General features: G+C 39.4%; 3 protein-coding genes across 6 annotated transcripts; 1 reads left to right on the forward strand and 2 right to left on the reverse strand.

Annotated features, from left to right (window-relative positions):
• The first annotated feature begins 583 nt into the window (after positions 1–583).
• rho-4 (rhomboid-4) lies at positions 584–13689 on the forward strand. Its single transcript, XM_020950185.2, has 4 exons — positions 584–1363; positions 9462–9823; positions 12513–12855; positions 12922–13689. The coding sequence occupies exons 1-4, from the start codon at positions 1124–1126 to the stop codon at positions 13228–13230; spliced, it is 1254 nt and encodes a 417-aa protein (XP_020805844.2). The 5' UTR covers positions 584–1123; the 3' UTR covers positions 13231–13689.
• Positions 7992–9305, reverse strand: LOC110182182 (uncharacterized). The gene is made up of 2 exons (XM_020950186.2): positions 9166–9305; positions 7992–8692 (listed from the first exon to the last, which is right to left on the reverse strand). Exon 2 carries the CDS (start codon positions 8676–8678, stop codon positions 8097–8099), a length of 582 nt encoding a protein of 193 aa, XP_020805845.2. The 5' UTR covers positions 8679–8692; positions 9166–9305; the 3' UTR covers positions 7992–8096.
• On the reverse strand, positions 13599–20787 carry LOC110182180 (uncharacterized). Of its 4 annotated transcripts, none has more exons than XM_020950183.2 (8): positions 20676–20787; positions 19092–19599; positions 18878–19020; positions 17775–18167; positions 16373–17622; positions 15978–16313; positions 15741–15894; positions 13599–15682 (listed from the first exon to the last, which is right to left on the reverse strand). In XM_020950183.2, the coding sequence occupies exons 2-8, from the start codon at positions 19588–19590 to the stop codon at positions 14516–14518; spliced, it is 3942 nt and encodes a 1313-aa protein (XP_020805842.2). In that variant the 5' UTR covers positions 19591–19599; positions 20676–20787; the 3' UTR covers positions 13599–14515. The 4 variants fall into 4 exon arrangements, with proteins under 4 accessions (XP_020805842.2, XP_086689016.1, XP_086689017.1 ...); XM_086832890.1 differs by having other exon boundaries at positions 17724–18167; XM_086832891.1 differs by lacking the exon at positions 20676–20787 and adding an exon at positions 20330–20430 and having other exon boundaries at positions 17724–18167.
• Between the last annotated feature and the right edge of the window lie 1267 nt (positions 20788–22054).

Consider the following 22054-nt stretch of genomic DNA (forward strand, 5'->3'; position numbering starts at 1 on the left):
TATATATGTATATATAGTCCACAGATTCGGTATGCTCCAACTTATATACTAGTAAAATTATATAGACGAACAACTCAATAGTTTCATTTTAATAGATTGCTCTTAATTTGTTCCAAAAAAATCTCGCACATCTGTGCTTATGATTCCCAACTGGTTCTAACATCACCGGAACGAAGTGACTGCTGCCGGCCAAGTCTCAGAAATGTATTATGTTAAAAAAGTTGCAAGTCATTTTTTATTAGTGTTCAAAATAAGTAACTGATCATACATACATACTTATTGGTCATATACTTACTGATCATAGTTACTTACTGGTCATAGATACTTATGGTTTAGAGTTGCTTTATGTTCATAGATACTCATAGTAATTACTGATCATAGTTACTTACTGGTCATAGATTATTAACTTAATAAATACTAACAGTGGATAGTTTTCCGAATGCAAAGTAATGTTTTTTTTTTTTAGTAATAAGTTTTAAACTTGGGTTTCTCGTTAATATTTAAATATAAAATTATCGATAGCTATACTATTCTTACCAATTAGTATTTAAAATACCAACCAGCGTGAGGGTGAAATGTATTTATTTTGAGGTGTGACCGCCCTTTTCACTAGTAAGGGCAAATATTTTGTTGTCCCTGCTCTTTTAAACCTTAAGACACGTTAAAAAATCGCATCCTTCTTAACGTATAAGATGTAAAATTTTTCATAACAGAGTGAACAAAATTATTTTTAAAAATATCGCAACATCGATATTTGGCCAAACAAAATATCACGATATAAATATATCATTCTGAGAAAAAGTATCGATATATTGATATAGTTTCAACATCTCTAGTTCTCGTTGTTTTCGCGCTTTGCTTTTTTCACCATCGGCCAAGTCAAGACAAGCGGTGTCCATTTCGACCAGGTTTTATGGCCCGCAGTTTTTAATCTTATCGGAACTCGAAACGCGGGCGATGAGTCGAGGCACAGAGTGTAATTGAATTTCGGCTAACGGTTTCGGTTTCGATTGCGTTTTGTGTGCAGATTTCGGGATTAGTTTTGTTTCGTTTTTGTGTGAGTGTGTGCGCGCTTGTGAATTCTTCCCCCTGATCTCGGCCAATACCGAACCTCGAGTTAACCATGCCCGTGAAGACTGTGAACCGGCAGCAGAGCCAAACGCCCGCCCAGCAGCTGCAGATGCAGCAGCAGCGGGACGTGGAGAATGGCCTGTACCCCACTATTCCCCCCGAGCGACGCTCGCCCCCCTCGCGACCACCGACGCTGCGTCAGGACACCATTGACATGGAGGAGATCCCGCTTAACCAGACTAACTCCCAGGAGCCGGAGGATCGGCGCAAGATGCGCGACATATTCGACAAGGTACAGTGACGACCCTCGCCAATTCCCCCATTTGTTGAAATTCCGCGAAAAGTGCACAAAATGCACAACTGTAATTATAACAGCCGGCACATATACACATACACAGGCACACACGTACGCTTCGGTTAGCGGTGAATGAAGTTGCTTGTGTTTTTGGCTCTGTCTGTCCGTCTTCTTCTCGCCCTTGGTGAAAGTTGCCTTTAGCGGTGAATCATCTGCTAGCATCGATCCGCTAGTGCTGCGCTCTTCGCACTTCCTAGAAGAAGAGAATAATAAAACCCCACCTTAACCCATTAGCGGGCACTGGTCGAGGAACGGGACACACGCACACGTTCCGTAAAAAAATGTATTTTTAATTGACGTTAACTCGGTAGGGAAAAAGCAACCCCCAAAGAACACAACTAACAAACAGTAATTTAGGTTTTCACCTGGGTTAACCTGATATTTTGATCTTATGGTTTTTATATTTAAAATAACATAACTCAGCCAAAAATGCATTGATTTTAATTCGGAAAACTTTCCAATGTTCGTTTTTTTTAGTTTAATAAATCTGCTCAATTAAAAATTTAAATAAATTGAATTTTTTTTTAATTTTTGACAATTTTAACAATGTAACCCCTTATAAAATTTTGAAAAATTGCAAAATATTTTCTTTCTGCCGGAGATGGCTATATCGACTCAACAGTTTATGCTGATCAAGAATATATATGGTTTATAGGGTTGGAAACGCCTAACTAAAATTATAATACCTTGCAAAGGTAAAAAAGGCACGATTTTCGATTTCGTTGAATTTTAAGTTATACATCGTTTGGTTGTAGATTAATTTTGAATTTTACAAATCAAGCAAATTGAACTTTAATATACAAAAATATATGTATTCTGTGGAAAAACGTGACTTTTGTAGATTTGGAAATGGGGAATAAATTCAAAAATGGGCTATATTATAAATATTTAAGTTCCTTGAGATAATAGAATTTTTTAAATTATTCCCCTGTCAATTTTCGTGTCGCTGAAATAACTTTTAGTAATAAATTCCTCTTTGTGTTTATTTTTGTGAGAGGGCTTAACCCATCACTGGCCCCTCTGTCACTCATTTTTGCACCTCGTGTGTGTGTGTATTGTGCCAGCATTATGCTTTCCATGAGCTACTCATTTTATTCTTAATTTTTTTTTTAGCTGCACTCTGTTTTCTTAACATTGAAAACTCTGGCAGTGAGTTTTCTTATCGTGACAGAGGGGCGGCGAATAAAAAAAAAAGAAACACAAATAACCGGTTATAAATTATTGTTTGCTCGTTGTGAGTTCTGTCTTTGCTTCTCTCGTGTGTGTTGCTGTATGTCTGTCTCCCTGCGTGTGTGTGTGTGTATGGCGTGGCGTTAGTCACTTAACCCCTCACTGACCACCCACCGCCCACCTGTTGGCATTGGGGATTTACTGGCTAATTTCTGGATCTCTGAGAACATGGAGAAGTATCAGAATTCCGGTATCAAGGGTTCCATAATTCGTATTCCCATTGGAATTCCAGAGAGAGCGTTCAATGGCCCTGCGGCCATAACCAGTTGTTGTTCTTCTGATGTAGTGTTAATTAACGCAAATGAAATAGAGTTTTGTCGGGGTATAGGACCGGTCGTTTGATTAGCATACTTTCCAAATTCAATCTAATTCTATATAGCCTAGAAATCGGACACATTCCTGTGTTTTGGCTGACTCCTCTTTGCTTGTCGCAATCTTATCTCGTCGCGAGTTCTCTTGCTCCAAACATTCAAGCCTCCATTCAATAGTCGCAATCTATCCCATGATATAACCAAAATACACATGGAAACAGCACTGTTATAAGGAGTTCTTAAGCATAACACCATAGGTTTGCGATATATAGCCTCATTTTTTAAGATAGTAAGGAACATAGTTTAGGCTGGAAAAGCATCAAGTATCCAGGGAAACTACGCCCTTCCTTTGTTATTAAACATTATTTCCTTTGAAATACTATTAATATATATAACTGGCTTATCCATATAATATTACTTATCCTTCTTAAAAACTTGTCTTGAAGAATTATCTTTATTTATACCTTATATTATATGATATGCCTATAAAAGGTAATGCCTGAGTTAACCTGTATATTTTAGCTAAGAATAGTTGTATATTTCTCAAATATCATGTTGATAAGCCAATGCCTTTACTGATATGAACAAAATACCATACCCTAGATGATATATATAGTTTTTCTGTAATGACTGCAATAACTACCAGGTGACTAAGTCTTAGTTCTCATCCCCAGAATAAGCGCTTATCACCCGGGATGGATGACATGGTATGGATGGGTGCTCTATGAGTGATTTTTTCTAATTTTTCACAGTGCTATTACGCATATATTTAGCATATATCTATATAGTCAAGAGTCAGCTCTTGGAGCTGTGTTTCATTTTTTTTGCAGTTGTATTTGCCCTTGCAGATTGAAATTCAATCACTGGGAATTAATACAATATAAATTATACATATATGTTAAAAAACAGTAAAGTAAAGCCTGCTTATATTTGTTTTATATATATAGTAAAGTAAAGCCTGCTTATATTTGTTTTATATATATAGTCTTACGGTCACCGTTTCGCATTTTCCTCTATTTTTAACGATCGCTTGTATGGCAGCTATATAATATAGAAGTCCGATTTTACACAAAAATCAAGATCAAATTTGATGAAAACTGGAAAAGTTATAATTTTTGTTCTATAAATCGTCCGATTGTTTCTATGTCACCTATATATATGCATATATAGTCCACCGATTCGCCATGGTCCGATTTATATACTGGCAAAATTATATAGACGAATCACTCCATAGTTTCATTTAAATATATTGCTCTTAAATTTCTTCCAAAACAAATCTCGCTCATCTATGATTCCCAACTGGTTCAAACATCCCCGGAACGAAGTTACTGCTGCCGGCCTAGTCTCAGACATGTGTTGTGTTACAAAAGTTGCAAGTCATTGTTTACAAGTGTTCAAAGTTAGTAGCTGATTATGAATACTTACTTATCACAGATACTTACTGATCATAGTTACTTACTGGTCATAGAAACTTCCTGTTCAGAGTTACTTAATGTTTATTGATACTTACTGATCATAGTTAATTAGTTGTCAGAGATACTTACTGTTCAGAGTTACTTACTGCTCGTAGTCAATTGCTAATTATAGGTTCTTACTAATCATAGTTAAAAAAATCGTCCGATTGTTCCTATGGCAGCTATATATATGTAAATATATAGTCCACCGATTCGCCATGGTCCGATTAATATACTGGTAAAATTATATAGTCGAATAACTCCATAGTTTCATTAAATAGCTTGCTCTTAAATTTGTTTCAAAACAAATCTCGCACATCTGTGTTTATGATTCCCAACTGGTTCAAACATCCCCGGAACGAAGTGACTGCTGCCGGCCTAGTCTCAGACATGTGTTGTGTTACAAAAGTTGCAAGTCATTGTTTACAAGTGTTCAAAGTTAGTAGCTGATTATGAATACTTACTTATCACAGATACTTACTGATCATAGTTACTTACTGGTCATAGAAACTTCCTGTTCAGAGTTACTTAATGTTTATTGATACTTACTGATCATAGTTAATTAGTTGTCAGAGATACTTACTGTTCAGAGTTACTTACTGCTCGTAGTCAATTGCTAATTATAGGTTCTTACTACTCATAGTTCAATAAATCGTCCGATTGTTCCTATGGCAGCTATATATATGTAAATATATAGTCCACCGATTCGCCATGGTCCGATTAATATACTGGTAGAGTTATATAGACGAATAACTCCATAGTTTCATTAAATAGCTTGCTCTTAAATTTGTTCCAAAACAAATCTCGCACATCTGTGTTTATGATTCCCAACTGGTTCAAACATCCCCGGAACGAAGTGACTGCTGCCGGCCTAGTCTTAGACATGTGTTGTGCTACAAAAGTTGCAAGTCATTGTTTACAAGTGTTCAAAGTTAGTAGCTGATTATGAATACTTACTTATCACAGATACTTACTGATCATAGTTACTTACTGGTCATAGAAACTTCCTGTTCAGAGTTACTTAATGTTTATTGATACTTACTGATCATAGTTAATTAGTTGTCAGAGATACTTACTGTTCAGAGTTACTTACTGCTCGTAGTCAATTGCTAATTATAGGTTCTTACTAATCATAGTTAAAAAAATCGTCCGATTGTTCCTATGGCAGCTATATATATGTAAATATATAGTCCACCGATTCGCCATGGTCCGATTAATATACTGGTAAAATTATATAGTCGAATAACTCCATAGTTTCATTAAATAGCTTGCTCTTAAATTTGTTTCAAAACAAATCTCGCACATCTGTGTTTATGATTCCCAACTGGTTCAAACATCCCCGGAACGAAGTGACTGCTGCCGGCCTAGTCTCAGACATGTGTTGTGTTACAAAAGTTGCAAGTCATTGTTTACAAGTGTTCAAAGTTAGTAGCTGATTATGAATACTTACTTATCACAGATACTTACTGATCATAGTTACTTACTGGTCATAGAAACTTCCTGTTCAGAGATACTTAATGTTTATTGATACTTACTGATCATAGTTAATTAGTTGTCAGAGATACTTACTGTTCAGAGTTACTTACTGCTCGTAGTCAATTGCTAATTATAGGTTCTTACTACTCATAGTTCAATAAATCGTCCGATTGTTCCTATGGCAGCTATATATATGTAAATATATAGTCCACCGATTCGCCATGGTCCGATTAATATACTGGTAGAGTTATATAGACGAATAACTCCATAGTTTCATTAAATAGCTTGCTCTTAAATTTGTTCCAAAACAAATCTCGCACATCTGTGTTTATGATTCCCAACTGGTTCAAACATCCCCGGAACGAAGTGACTGCTGCCGGCCTAGTCTCAGACATGTGTTGTGTTACAAAAGTTGCAAGTCATTGTTTACAAGTGTTCAAAGTTAGTAGCTGCTCATTGATACTTACTGATCACAGTTACTTACTGGTCATAGAAACTTCCTGTTCAGAGTTACTTAATGTTTATTGATACTTACTGATCATAGTTAATTAGTTGTCAGAGATACTTACTGTTCAGAGTTACTTACTGCTCGTAGTCAATTGCTAATTATAGGTTCTTACTACTCATAGTTCAATAAATCGTCCGATTGTTCCTATGGCAGCTATATATATGTAAATATATAGTCGACCGATTCGCTATGGTCCGATTAATATACTGGTAAAATTATATAGACGAATAACTCCATAGTTTCATTAAATAGCTTGCTCTTAAATTTGTTCCAAAACAAATCTCGCACATCTGTGTTTATGATTCCCAACTGGTTCAAACATCCCCGGAACGAAGTGACTGCTGCCGGCCTAGTCTTAGACATGTGTTGTGCTACAAAAGTTGCAAGTCATTGTTTACAAGTGTTTAAAGTTAGTAGCTGATTATGAATACCTACTTATCACAGATACTTACTGATCATAGTTACTTACTGGTAATAGATACTTAGTGTTCAGAGTTACTTAATGTTTATTGATACTTACTGATCATAGTTAATTAGTTGTCAGAGATACTTACTGTTCAGAGTTACTTACTGCTCGTAGTCAATTGCTAATTATAGGTTCTTACTACTCATAGTTCAATAAATCGTCCGATTGTTCCTATGGCAGCTATATATATGTAAATATATAGTCCACCGATTCGCCATGGTCCGATTAATATACTGGTAAAATTATATAGTCGAATAACTCCATAGTTTCATTAAATAGCTTGCTCTTAAATTTGTTTCAAAACAAATCTCGCACATCTGTGCATATGATTCCCAACTGGTTCAAACATCCCCGGAACGAAGTGACTGCTGCTGGCCTAGTCTCAGACATGTGTTGTGCTACAAAAGTTGCAAGTCATTGTTTACAAGTGTTCAAAGTTAGTAGCTGCTCATTGATACTTACTGATCATAGTTATTTACTGGTCATAGATACTTATTGGTCATAGATACTTACTGTTCAGAGTTACTTAATGTTTATTGATACTTACTGATCCTCTGCATTTAACAACCGTTTCTCTGTCAGTTATATTTTAAAGTATTCCGATTTAAAAAGGAATTTTTATAATATTAAAGTGATAAAGGTATACCCATAACCATCTCTAAGTCATATTTCAATCAATTCTAGGCAAGGTCGGTTGTCAGCTTATCAGTTAAAGTATTAATTTTTATGGCTTACGAAGGCTTTCAAAAACGTTATCCATATTAGGGTCTGTTAATAATTATTTTATGAGGAACTGAACTCTGGTTTTTAGTGATTAATCTGCTAACTAAATAGGAGAATATATTAAAGGAAATGTTATATATTTAGCAGTAAAAAAGAAGAGTTTTAAGTCACTTTAACAATTGCATTTCTCGTTTCTATGATTGTGCAACATTAGTAACTGCCAATCAGTTTCGATTTGTTTTCGATTAGCCCCATTTTTGGTTAGAGCGAGAGTTTCTCGTTTGTATCCATGGCATTCCTGGCCTTTTATGGCCACAATTACCTCACATGCCACAACATGTGTGTGTTGCAAGCTGAGGCGATTCCCAAGACCAAAATCAATCAAGAGACGAGGATCTGTAGCTCTCTATAAATACACATATATCTTATCTTATCTATTTTTCTTGGAGGTTTGGCTTAGCACTATATATAATTTGGTTTGCACTTGGTGTATGTGTGAATTTCATGGCTCGGTATCGGAATGCGGATCGAAGTAGGTGGAACTATTGACTTCCTCGGCTTTTTGACCGCCCAACTGGCCCAGCTGTGACCCCTTCTGCTCCAGTTCCCTGACCAGCTTTAGCTCCTGCTCCAAATGCCGGCGCAATCGCATCCGGAGGCGCAGACGTAGTTGATGTCTCGAACATTTGGGACTGCCCAGCTGGCGGATTAGCCTGATCAGGGCCATGCCCGTGGAGCTGTAACGCCATGGACGTTGAAGTTGCTGCTGCTGTTGTGGATGTTGATGTTGATATTGACATTGTTGCTGTTGTGAAGTCAATTTCCGCTTGTTCTTGAATCGTTTTGGTTCTTTGATAGCCTTGTCCTTACCATTGGCTGTATAGAAATTCACAGCCGCCAGGACAATGGTCATGGCCAGATAGATAGCCATTACGGTGAGAAATCCGGATGACTCCTGTGGAAATGAGGCATCTTCATCTTTGTTCTTCGAGGACGACAGGCAGCCATCGAGGTTTGTGGTTGCAGCTGGCATCCAGCCCAGCCAGTTGGTGATGTAACGTGTCATTTGAGACAGCTGGGCCATCTTTGGTTTGGTTCCTGATGGAGAGGTAATATATTGTTTAAACTGTGCTCTTATTTGTTCTGGAAACTTAAATTCCCTGAAAGAAATCAAAGCGTGTCTAGCTCAAGCGTTTGCTTTATTAAATTCTACAGAATATTGATTGAAGCAAGTCTTAAAGTATCTAATTTCATCATTATTGATTATTTAGACTCCAAGCTAAATCTTTGTTTATTTCATTTTAGAAAGCAAGGAAATTTAATTCTAACAACAAAGGCTTTTAAAGCTTATTTTGATATTGTTTAAAAAAGTGTAAGAAAAAGAACTAGTGCAATTATTTTATAATCACGGAAATTATGATATGCATCTTATTTGTTTTATGGTCTTTGCTTCATTTAAATATTATTGAAAAACCTCAGAATTTCATTTATAAAAGATTATGCAAGATTATGGCATCTTGTTTGTTGTATGACCTTTGACTTAAAGCATCCAAAAGTAAAGGTAAACTTACCTTTTCCTATTTCTGGCTTGGCTGGTTGGGGGCGGTGCTAATCCGTTGCCTTAAATGTGGCCCTATTGATGTATGTGCTTGAGCTGAACTGTAATGAATGTCACATTAACATAAATCCACAATGACACCTTAACTTCATGACATACTGAGTTTATTGGCCAACCATCATGAATATTTGTGACCACCCCATGGTTAGAAGTCACAATAAATAATATATGAATGCCATATAATTACGTGTTAACATCTTAGAGATTTACTATTCAAATTATATTATTAAAAGTGATTTATATTTACAGCACGACTCCGATAGAGATGGCCTCATTAACACCCATGAGCTCAAGGAGCTAATCTCCGATGGCTATTGCCGGGATATACCCGCCTATATTGCTGCCCAGATCTTGAAGCGCAGTGACCAGGATAACGATGGACATCTGGATTTTGAGGAGTTCTATTCAATGTCATTGCGCCACAAATGGATGGCACGCAACATGCTGGCCCGATACTGTCGTTATGTGGTTCCTCCACCCAAGCCACTGGAGGGTGATGAACCCGATGGAGCCTATGAGAAACAGATGTCCATTTGCCCGCCACCGCTCACCATGGTCATCTTCTCGATCATCGAGATCATCATGTTCCTCGTGGACGTTATACACTTTCAGTGAGTACTGCATTATTATTATTTTTTATTTGTAGTGTAGACTATTTAAGACATATGATATCATAGGAAAGAACTGAACATAATGCTTTTATTCCGAAAACTATAAAGATTCCTATTTTGATTTTGTTTTTCTTACGCTGCCAGGGTATTTTAATTTTCGTTAAAAGCTTGCGAGTCTTTCTAGCTATCTCCGGGGGAATCCTTTTTTTTTTTTTTTTCGAAAATTTCCAATTTTTTAATAAAAAGGAAAGGGGGACATCATTAAAATTGACAAAAATTGAATTTTTTAACATTTTAAATTGAGTATGCAGATTTATAAAGCTTATAAAAACTAGCATAGAACAGCTTTCCGAATTAAAATTAATGCATTTTTGGCTTAGTTATGGATTTTTTAAACTTAGATTTGTTTTAAAAATTGGCTTATAAAAATATAGATAAATACCGACTAATAAATGGCATTATATTTTTAGTCAGAAGCTTGTAATGATAGGAAGGAGTAATTTCCGACCCTATATATCATATATATTCTTGATCAGCATTAACAGGCGAATCTTTCTAGCTATCTCCGGGAAAAACAAAATTTTTTTTCGAAAATTTCCAATTTTTTAATAAAAAGGAAAGGGGGACATCATTAAAATTGACAAAAATTGAATTTTTTAACATTTTAAATTGAGTATGCAGATTTATAAAGCTTATAAAAACTAGCATAGAACAGCTTTCCGAATTAAAATTAATGCATTTTTGGCTTAGTTATGGATTTTTTAAACTTAGATTTGTTTAAAAAATTGGCTTATAAAAATATAGATAAATACCGACTAATAAATGGCGTTATATTTTTAGTCACAAGCTTAAAAGTAAGTGAAGGAGTAATTTCCGACCCTATATATCATATATATTCTTGATCAGCATTAACAGGCGAATCTTTCTGGCTATCTCCGGGAGAACCAAAATTTTTTCGAAAATTTTCAATTTTTTAAAAAAAAAGGAAAGGGGTTACATCGTTAAAATTGACAAAAAATTGAATTTTGTAACATTTTAAATTGAGTATGCAGATTTATAAAGCTTATAAAAACTAGCATAGAACAGCTTTCCGAATTGAAATTAATGCATTTTTGGCTTAGTTATAGATTTTTCAAACTTAGATGTGTTTAAAAAATTGTCTTATAAAAATATAGATAAATACCGACTAATAAATGGCATAGTATTTTTAATCAGAAGCTTGTAATGATGTGAAGGAGTAATTTCCGACCCTATATATCATATATATTCTTGATCAGAATTAACAGGCGAATCTTTCTAGCTATCTCCGGGAGAAACAAAATTTTTTCGAAAATTTTCAATTTTTTTAAAAAAAAAGGAAAGGGGTTACATCGTTAAAATTGACAAAAAATTGAATTTTGTAACATTTTAAATTGAGTATGCAGATTTATAAAGCTTATAAAAACTAGCATAGAACAGCTTTCCGAATTAAAATTAATGCATTTTTGGCTTAGTTATGGATTTTTTAAACTTAGATTTGTTTAAAAAATTGGCTTATAAAAATATAGATAAATACCGACTAATAAATGGCGTTATATTTTTAGTCACAAGCTTAAAAGTAAGTGAAGGAGTAATTTCCGACCCTATATATCATATATATTCTTGATCAGCATTAACAGGCGAATCTTTCTGGCTATCTCCGGGAGAACCAAAATTTTTTCGAAAATGTTCAATTTTTTAAAAAAAAAGGAAAGGGGTTACATCGTTAAAATTGACAAAAAATTGAATTTTGTAACATTTTAAATTGAGTATGCAGATTTATAAAGCTTATACAAACTAGCATAGAACAGTTTTCCGAATTGAAATTAATGCATTTTTGGCTTAGTTATGGATTTTTTAAACTTAGATTTGTTTAAAAAATTGGCTTATAAAAATATAGATAAATACCGACTAATAAATGGCGTTATATTTTTAGTCACAAGCTTAAAAGTAAGTGAAGGAGTAATTTCCGACCCTATATATCATATATATTCTTGATCAGCATTAACAGGCGAATCTTTCTAGCTATCTCCGGGAAAAACAAAATTTTTTTTTCGAAAATTTCAAATTTTTTAATAAAAAGGAAAGGGGTTACATCGTTAAAATTGACAAAAAATTGAATTTTGTAACATTTTAAATTGAGTATGCAGATTTATAAAGCTTACAAAAACTAGCATAGAACAGCTTTCCGAATTGAAATTAATGCATTTTTGACTTAGTTATGAATTTTTTAAACTTGGATTTGTTTCAAAAATTTGCTTATAAAAATATAGATAAATACCAACTAATTAATGGCATTATATTTTTAGTCAAGAGCTTGTAATGATAGGAAGGAGTAATTTCCGACCCTATATATCATATATATTCTTGATCAGCATTAACAGGCGAATCTTTCTAGCTATCTCCGGGAGAAGCAACATTTTTTTCGAAAATTTTCAATTTTTTTTAAAAAAGGAAAGGGGTTACATCGTTAAAATTGACAAAAAATTGAATTTTGTAACATTTTAAATTGAGTATGCAGATTTATAAAGCTTATAAAAACTAGCATAGAACAGTTTTCCGAATTGAAATTAATGCATTTTTGGCTTAGTTATGAATTTTTTAGATTTTTGTTTTAAAAACCACAATATTAACCTCTAATCCTTAATCTGTGATCTCTAATCTTCCCCAGGGACGACCCCAATCACCAGGATAACATTGGGGAGAGCACCAGCGGCCCGGCGGCGACGCTGTTCATCTACAATCCCTACAAGCGCTACGAGGGCTGGCGCTTCGTTAGCTACATGTTCGTCCACGTGGGCATTATGCATCTGATGATGAACCTGATTATCCAAATATTCCTGGGCATTGCCCTGGAGCTGGTGCATCATTGGTGGCGTGTGGCGCTGGTGTATCTGGCCGGCGTTTTGGCTGGCTCCATGGGCACCTCGCTGACCAGTCCGCGCATCTTTCTTGCAGGAGCTTCCGGAGGTGTATATGCATTGATCACAGCGCATATTGCCACGATTATAATGGTGAGTAGGCAGCAGGCATCACAATTAATGAAGATTAATTCATATGACTTGTTTTTGCATCCCCAGAACTACTCGGAAATGGAGTACGCCATCGTACAGCTGCTTGCCTTCCTCGTCTTCTGCTTCACCGATCTGGGCACCTCGATATATCGCCATTTGACCGATCAGTATGATCAGATCGGTTATGTGGCGCATTTGTCCGGTGCTGTGGCCGGCCTGCTGGTGGGCATTGGTGTGCTACGCAATCTAGAGGTGCGGCGCTGGGAGCGCATCCTCTGGTGGGTAGCCGTCATTGTCTACTTTGCCCTGATGACCACCGGCATCATCATACACGTTTTTGTGCCCGATTACTTTCCCAAACAGGAGTACAACTAGTACTAGCCAAGCCCCTTAGCCCTAGCCCTAGCCTAGACCATGTCCAAAGTGCACTTCGATACGCACAGAGCGAGCGCCTCCGTATGTGGAGCTGCAGGCGTAATTTATTAACTTACTCCTTGCCATGGCAGAGCCTCATAATGCCTCCTCACGCACAGTAAAGCACAGCACAGCACAGTCCCTCTGTGTGCGGTGTACTTCGTATTTATATCTATCTATATATATATATATATTCTCTCGATCCACATGACGCAACGAAATGTTGCAGATGCATTTGTATTGTACATTTCGCCAAATCAATTTTTTTTCTACTCTTACACTGAAAAACAAACATTAATAACGTGGAAATAATTTTAAAGCCAGTGTACTGTACTGTATATTTTTGGAGATTTATTATTAAGAAACTTATATTTAATTGCAATAATAAAAAACACAACCTTTTTGTATGGAAACAAGCAACAAGCTTGTCAAGTTTGTGGGAAGGAATATTCCTCCAAAACAAAGGTTGGTTGCCTATTACTAAAATCTATTACCCTGCAGGGGTGTAAAAATTAGAGATCGTATCGATCTTTACCAGGCTTTGCCCTCCTGGTTATATTATACCTTAATTTGTCTTTAATTGTATTTTAATCCCACCCTCGTCTTTATTAGTTTCTTTCTTTTTTGTTTTGTTTTTACATTCATAGTTGCTTTTACACAGCATTGCTGTGGCGTCTTAGTTTGCTAATCAACTAAAGTATACACAAGGTGTTCCAGGTGTTGCATTTGACCAGACCCACACCTCGAGGAGGCAGGCTGGACAAGAAGAATGAAAAAGAAAATGCATATTAAAACAAAAAATTAACCTCCCATTTCGATTCGCTTAGTGTGTAAGGTGATGATGGCTCGTGAAGACTCAGTCTTGACTTTCTCTGCTACTGGGATGATGTGGGGTGGGTTGGGTGATGGTGTGTCTCATTACATGGCTAACTTATACAACTTCCTGCTTCTCTCCCTCCTGCAGCACCAGCTCTTCATGGGGCTAGGTAGTCTCGAAGGCGCCGGGTACCAGGAACTGCAGATTTGTGGCCTTCGACATGGCCACCTTAGCCACCGATACATGGCTAACTTATACAACTTCCTGCTGCTCTCCATTCTGCTGCAGCTGCTCTCCATCCTGCTGTAGCTGCTCTCCATCCTGCTGCAGCTGCTCTCCATCCTGCTGCAGCTGCTCTCCATCCTGCTTCAGCTGCTCTCCATCCTGCTGCAGCTGCTCTCCATCCTGCTGCACCTGCTCTCCATGAGGCTAGGTATTCTCGGAGGCGCCGGGTTCCAGAAACTGCATATTTGTGGTCTCCGACATGGCCACCTTGGCCACCGATAGGCAGCCCATGGGCATCATTTCGTGAAGAATCGCCTCCAGACGTTCGACTGGCAGAAAAGCAACGCACTGGGTGTGCTCCTTCTCATGGCAGTTGTCCTCCAAAATGCAGTGATTGAGGGGATCGCCAGGGGGTATGCCCGGCACGGGACGCTGCACTGGTATCACGTTCTTTTGCGTTCCCTTGTACAGGTTTTCGGTGGCACTCAGCAGCTGGGTGACCAGGATCAGGCGAAAGACGAGCAAGTGATTTGCATTATCCCTGATGGCCTGCATTACGGCATTGGTCATGGTGGCCGTATTGTGCAGGCACTTGGGCGCGAGGAGTAGACGCTTCACAGAACTGCAGTTGGCGAGGAGTAGGCCGAAGCCACTGTCCACATCCACGTTGATCAGCTCGAGGCGTTGTACGCCTCCAGCTAAGGCTACGCCACACAAAATGTCATCCACCGGAAACATGGCCATGGCCTTATGATCGTTCTCAATGCGAAGCGTGTGTAGGGCTTTCAGACGGGGCAGCACCTCGCGGCCGAGCTGCTCACGGTCTAGTTGCTCGCAGGAGCCCAGTCCCAGGACCTGCAAGCGGGTCAGATTCTTCAGACGCATTAGGTCCAACGGCTTCAAATTGGACACACCACGGATACTCAGTTCGGTGAGGTTGACCAGGCTCACTACGCTTTCTAGGTAGAGAATATTAGCCTTCGGATACGTCATAGTTAAACGCAGCACACGCAACTTGCGCATCTTCGCCAGGCGGCCCAAATGCAGGTGGGAACTTACGCAGGTCGTTCGTAGTTCCTGCAGCTTCGGTAGATTTGATAAGACCAGCTTTATAAACTCATTCGTGGTGGGATCGGTGCGCAGTACACGCAATGACTTCAGAATGCGCATGTCGCCAGTAAAGCGAAGTCTTGCCGGATCCATAATCATGCCCATCATATCCAGCTCGCGAGTGCGATTGCGTGCCATTGCCATGAGTAACTTCATCCAATTCTTCACATGCGTATCCCGCAAGATGACCTTATTCCACACGCGTTTGTCGCGGCTAACCATTGCCCAGGTGGTGCACACTTGAGCCATTGTTAAACGTTCCTGATGGAGGAAAGGATATTCTTATAATGTGTATTACAAAATGTGAGATGCTACGAACCTGCAAGGTCATGGTTTTCATTACTGCCACAAGAACATTAATCCCAATATGGGCATCGTTCAGGCTGATGGCCAGCGTCTGGCCATTTCTCTTGTCTTGAATGCGCTTCCTGTAGATGCGATCGTAGCTGGTTAGGTCTGGCGGGCGTGGAATCCTGTATATAAATAGTTCAATATGCCATTAAAATTTAGCTCAAATACATTTCTGGACTCGCGATTTGGAACGGAACCGACTCACAGTTTGACAGGTGGAGCCTGCGGTGGGCCACGAACAAATATAGCCTTGCGACCACCAATAACCACCACATCCATATCCCTCAATGGGCGCTGGTCCAGCTCCCGCTGCTGTTCTTCTAAGAGGTTAGCCGGTGGCAGTTGGCCGGGCAGCTCAATTTCCTCGGCAATCTCTATAACACTGCCGCTGCTACTGACGGTTTCATCATTATCCTCATCGCTGTCATCAGAAATCTCTTCTACATGTGGCTGCATCTGCATCTGCAACTGCTGCTGCTGCTGCTGCTGCTGCTGCTGCTGCTGAGCCTCGCTCAACACAGGCTCCCTTTTCTTTATCGATCTGGTGTGATTAGCAAGGTTAAGTTGTGACAGAAAATATATATATATAGTTGTACATACCGACGCTTTCGCGGGGCGCTTGGTCCGGCTGCCTGATTCCCACCATTGCTCGAGGAGCTCGAGAACACACCACGGACTTTGCCCTTGACCGCCGCCGTGGATGTCCAACCCTCGCTCGGTGGACTGGCACCCTTCGGTACCTTGGGCTTGGGCACTCGCTTTCCAGTCACTGCCGGCTCCTGCGGATATACCTGAGCCGTGGTTTCGTTTTGCTTGGATCGGTGCGTTGCAGGTATGGCGCGACGCACTAGCTCGTACTGGGGACCTGCCTCCTGTGGTACACGTTGAAAGCAGAAATGTTGAATGGTCAAACCACCTTCTAGCAGCGGTATTATATCCTCGCGGGAGCGCAGTTTACGACCAGCGGGTGAGATGAAGAAGACATCGCCCGTGCGACGCTTGGGATTGCTCAAACTGGGCAAGACGAGTTCGCGACGCCATCCGTAGGCAAAGGGGAGGCGATAAAACTTATCTGTAGCCTTTCGCTTCGTTGTGGAGGACATGGTGTCGTTAGACGGCAATATTGGCTCCTCTACGTTTAGAGAAGGCTCCGCTACGGTTAGAGGAGCAGGTTCGGCTACGCTTAGAGAAGTCTCCGTCACGCTTAGAGGAATAGGTTCTGCAGCGCTTACGGATGGTGCCTCAGGCTCAGCAACGCTTGGGTATAATCCCTCAGGCTCAGCTACGCTTGGGTATGGTGCCTCAGACTCAGCAAGGCTTGTAAACGGCGACTCAGGCTTGGCCACCTTTGGGGAAGACATCTCGGGCTTCACTGTCTTACGAGTAGGCGTCTCGGACTTGGTAACGCTTGGAGACGGCGGCGAATCGGCCTTAACATTGAAGTAAGTTTCCGGTGGCGGAGGTGGTGGAGGCTCTTCCTTGGCTACTGGTTCTGGTGAGGACAGGTCAATAATATCCCATTCTTGGCTTTTAGAGCGTGAGGTTTCAGGCGCCTGCTTAAGTGGTGCATTCTCGATATTTAAAGACTTGGAACGAGACCGTGAACGGATGGACGATGAATGTTTCGCGGTCTTCTTGCGTTTGGATAACGGCGGTAATAATTGATTCTTGTCCTCCTCCTTAGAAGGCTTCTTATGTAGTTCCTCCTTGTTTACCTCCTCCTGGACTTGATTTATAAGCGGGCTGGCTTGACGCTTGCCAGATACACTTGAGGTGCTAGGACTAGCAACCTGTTTCTGTGGCTCCATCTCAGACTGCTGCTCCTTAGCATCATCTGTAACGTTCTTCTCCTAAGGGGTACAACAGAAGCGGAAGAGAAGGTCAATTGTTAGTGGATGGTGTGAATTTCCCCGGCTCAGAGCACGGGTTTGTTTGTTTTCTAGGTCTCCACCTCGCTGTCTAGCTCTGTGTCTTGCCCAATAATGGCTGTTAGGGAGCTTACACGGGGAGTGCCTACTGCTACTGCTGGTGCTGCTGCTGCTGGTGCTGCCGCTGCTTCGCAGGTTGGACTGTTACGTGGTGTCGGTGTTTTATGTGTACTTGGCGGTTCATGCTGTTCAAGTTCAGGTACTCGTCCTGTTTCTGGTCCTGGTGTCAGATTCCTATTCAATTCAGAGTTAGGGGACAGAGAGGACTCGATCGGCGATGACATCGGCGATGGAGATGTTGCAAGAAGAGACTGCTGCTGCTGCTGCGGTCGGGGATTTCGAGTTTGCTCTGCTGCTGCTGCTGCTGCTGTTGCTACTTCTGTTTCAGCTGCTGCCTCCGATCCCTGTGCCTCTCTGGGGTACACCATTAGACCACGTCTGCTTAGGGCCCGCAGGTCGTCGGACGTCTGGATATTGATTCGAGGTCGAGATTGAGGCGAGTTGAGATGGCAGACGGAGTCGGAGATGGAGTCAAAGGCGGAGATGGGCACAGGATACATACAATAATACAGAACAAAAAAAATCATGTCCGCATTTTACATACAGAACGTATACACATACGCACACAGAAATGGGAACAACAGCAGGCATAAGCTTCTATGTATACCAGAACAAAATCTGGAGGAGTGTTCCTCCAGGGATATGCCACAGAAATCCAGTGTTTACAGAGTTTTCATTCTGAAACTTTGCTGTATTTCGGTGGCACTTGTTTTTAATAGATATTATCGAAACGAATTTATATAATTAACATTTTTTGAGATCGATTATTGTTTAAATCTCTTTTAAAATTAATATTTTGCAATTGTTTCAATGCAACAAAGACACATTATCGATATTTTCAGATTTTCCTACTTCATATCATTCCTATAAGACCAAATGGACAATATTTCATACGTTTCTCAGAGAAACTAACAAAGAAATTTGACAAAAATTAAATAATTAAGATTCAACAAATACATATACAATAGAATCTCTGGGAATTAGCCAGTTTCTGGTTATACAGAGGACTAATCTCAAGGCTTGCACCTGCACAGACAGCAGCAGGCACACCGCTTTTACTGTCTCGGTCCCACTTTCTCTTGCTCTCTGGTTTAACCCAACACCGTACGCCACTCACCTGAGCATCCAGGCTGGGATTGGTATCGAGCACCTGGTCTGTGGATGTGGAGAAATTGGGGAACTTTCCAGTCCAGCCAATGAGATTGCCATCGTATGAGGAACGACGTGAGATCTTCTTTTTCTTTTTCTTCTTGCGAGATCCTATAAATGATTAAATTTAATTAATTAAAGCGATTATTATTTTTGGCAGATTCAATGACCAGCTGGCTCACCATTGGATATGCCAGCCTGCTGCTGATCATCAGTGGTGCTATTGTGATCATGGCCATTCATATGTGGCGACGAGGAGGAACTGGTTGTTGCTGTGTCATCCAGCTCGCTGAAGGACATTCCCCGGGCCATGGAATTGGCATTGGACACTAGGACGCGATCGCGCATAGTAGACAGTCGTCGTATACTATCACCGTGGGAGTTGCGTTCACCGCTGGTGGAGCTGCGTCCTTCGCTGGTGGAACCCTGACTATCTGGATTACTGAGCCCCAAGCTGGGACGACGGCTGTGATGTTTGCCCAGTTGGCCCGACGAGTGGGGCTCTGAGTGTTCCTGGCTGTGTCTACCCAGAAAGTGACCACTTTCGTGTCCATTGCTGGTAGAAGGACGTGGTTCGACCGGCGGCGTGGTCGATGGCTGTGACAAGGACTCGCTGCTGGAGCTGGACTTTTCGCGCTTTCTAGCGGCTGACAGCGACGGCATATCGTCGGCCGAGCTCATGGTCGCTCTCTGGCAAAGAGAAGAGAAATTGGTATGATATAACCATTAATTGAGTGATATTATTAATTTAAATGAATAAGTGTACAAGGTGGTCTCTCATTTCAGCTCTCTTTCTCCGCTTCCAGGAAGAGAGCTAGAGCTAGCTAGAGAGAGCTACGCTCGTGAGAGAACCACTTTTGACACTTGCAACATGATGTAAAGGAGTAATTGTATAACTGTAAACTGACTCGCTAAAACGTTAATTCACACACACACACACACACACACACCCTAAGGAACTTCATTTGTTCTCTCTTTCTAATTGATATGCAATCCTGTCATTCGCATGAAATTGCATGCACACATCAATAGAAACTCCATACGTGCATATGTACATACATACATATACATAAGGCGGCGTAATTTGACTTTTAGCATAAACAATTTTAATCACACGCGCACGCAAACGTTAACTTAAACATAAACCCTTCGAAATTCAAGCTTCTACAGTGAACACTGTACTTTGAATGCAATTTTTGCACAGCGAAAAAGCTATGTGCTGCATGTGTGTGACAGCCTCAACAATTTTTGACCAACTCCGTGTGAGTGTGTGCGTGCACGCGTGTGAGCAGTGCGGCGGTTTGTTTTTGTTCCGTTTTTGCTTTGATCGCCACCCCCTCGATACCGCTTATTCCGGCTAGCGAAAAGGAAAAAAAAAAAAAACGTTCACTTTCGCTCTCTCTCTTTCTAGCTCACATACGGAAACGGCGGCGACACACGCAATATATATATGTGTAAATGTATGCAGGCAATAGGAACCGGGCCAGAACTGTCCTGTTGCACTTCAAATACTTCACTTTGGCGCGTGTGTGTGTGTGTGTGTATTGTGTCAACTGTCAAAAAAAAACTTGCAAAAATCTTCAACTTCTCGATTTTCAACCGGCCGAAAAGCGAATTTTGCAATTTCCCTTTTGCATTGCATTCTCAAGCGGCGTTCCGCTAATTGTCGGGAAGGTGCGTGCCGCGGTTAATAATACTACATTCAATCGGGCGCAAATTGCACTTTTCACAGCTCAAGTTTATAATTAATAATTTTAACAACTTACCAGCTATTTTTTAAGCACAACTTTGTAGCGAAACGAAGCACTTTTGTCGGTGTTAAAAGATTTAGGGCCGTTTGGAAATTAACAAAATATGACGCTAGTTTTTCGATATTTTTTGATATTTATGTATATTTTTTTTCTGGTCACTCTGAATTCTGACGCTGTTATTTAACATTTTACATCTTACACGTCTAAAAAACATTTTTACACGTTTACAGATACATGGGGTAGATTTCTCGCTTAGGAAGTAAAATGAATTAACAGAATGAGGCTGGCAAAAGGTGTCGTCGTCAAAAGGTTGATAACATTGGTGAAAATTGTTTGACTTGGATGATCCAAATGTTATTTAGGCAAATGTGCAGTAATTACAAAATAACAAAATATATAACTATAAATAAATAGCTAAGCCACTGTATTTCAAATCACCGATAAATCTTATTTTGCGTTTATGATAGTTAAAAAAAATGTGCTGGGTAACATTGTTCGAAAAGGAAACTTTGATAAACGAACACTTATCATGATTGACATGTAGATGGTGTGTTTAGCGCGGCCCAAAGCCCGCAATTTTCAAAAGAAAACATTTAATTAAATTTTTGTTTATTCTTCAAATATAAAATATTTAAATTATGTTTCTTTTTCTTGTATAATACATCTTAATTTAGACTTTATTTCCAGTTTTATTTGCCAATAATAATAGTACATAAAATAAATTATGAACTACAAGAGCTGAGTTAAAAAAAGCCATGAAAAGTGATAATTAAAAATATGTATAAATTAAAAATCATAATTTAAAGGAAAAACAATTCAAACAATTTGGATTACTAAAGGCTTTAGTACACTTTCTAAGCATAATAAATATTTCAAAAATATATTATCTCATCTTAGTATTTTATAAATTACACTCATAACTAATTCTAAATTCTTGTGAATTATTTCATAAGCCTTTCCAGCATTCCGGCTGCTCCTCCTCCACTCTCCTCTCATAGGTCACCTCTTTGCATACCTTTTTTCTTGGTGGGTGGAGTGAAAAACTAACGAAAGGAAACGAACGGCGAAGCGCCAACTAAAACACGAAAGTTTTCCTAAGCGCTCGCCTGCCATTGGACAGTTGCCTCGCTTTTTTTCTATATATATCTATATATATATATAGTTTTTTTTTGGGGCGTGGTTGAATGGGAAGGCAAGACTAATATTTTGAGAGAAAGAAATAAGCAGCTTATGGTGTGATTTAGCCGCAAATTGCTTTTGCACAATTCCACAAATTTGCGTAATTGACACGCATGGAAATTGTCGCAAAATACTTGAGTGTAAGTATATGTTGTTTGTCTATTTGTCTATTTTTGTTGTGTTTGCATTTCCCCATTTTCCTTGGGAAAATCTCG

The sequence above is a fragment of the Drosophila serrata genome, unplaced genomic scaffold, assembly GCF_035046125.1.
Source record: "Drosophila serrata isolate PLE 108 unplaced genomic scaffold, ASM3504612v1 contig_251, whole genome shotgun sequence".
Classification (NCBI taxonomy): Eukaryota; Metazoa; Arthropoda; class Insecta; order Diptera; family Drosophilidae; genus Drosophila; species Drosophila serrata.

Coding starts and splice junctions, on each gene's coding strand:
- LOC110182180 (XM_086832890.1), bottom strand. CDS start 19,590: ATGAGCTCGGCCGACGATATGCCGTCGCTGTCAGCCGCTAGAAAGCGC. Junction 15,895..15,977: donor CAGGCTCCACCTGTCAAACT/GTGAGTCGGTTC, acceptor ATTTATATACAG/GATTCCACGCCCGCCAGACC. Junction 15,683..15,740: donor TGAAAACCATGACCTTGCAG/GTTCGTAGCATC, acceptor TTCCTCCATCAG/GAACGTTTAACAATGGCTCA.
- rho-4 (XM_020950185.2), top strand. CDS start 1,124: ATGCCCGTGAAGACTGTGAACCGGCAGCAGAGCCAAACGCCCGCCCAG. Junction 1,364..9,461: donor TGCGCGACATATTCGACAAG/GTACAGTGACGA, acceptor TTATATTTACAG/CACGACTCCGATAGAGATGG. Junction 12,856..12,921: donor ATATTGCCACGATTATAATG/GTGAGTAGGCAG, acceptor TTGCATCCCCAG/AACTACTCGGAAATGGAGTA.
- LOC110182182 (XM_020950186.2), bottom strand. CDS start 8,678: ATGGCCCAGCTGTCTCAAATGACACGTTACATCACCAACTGGCTGGGC.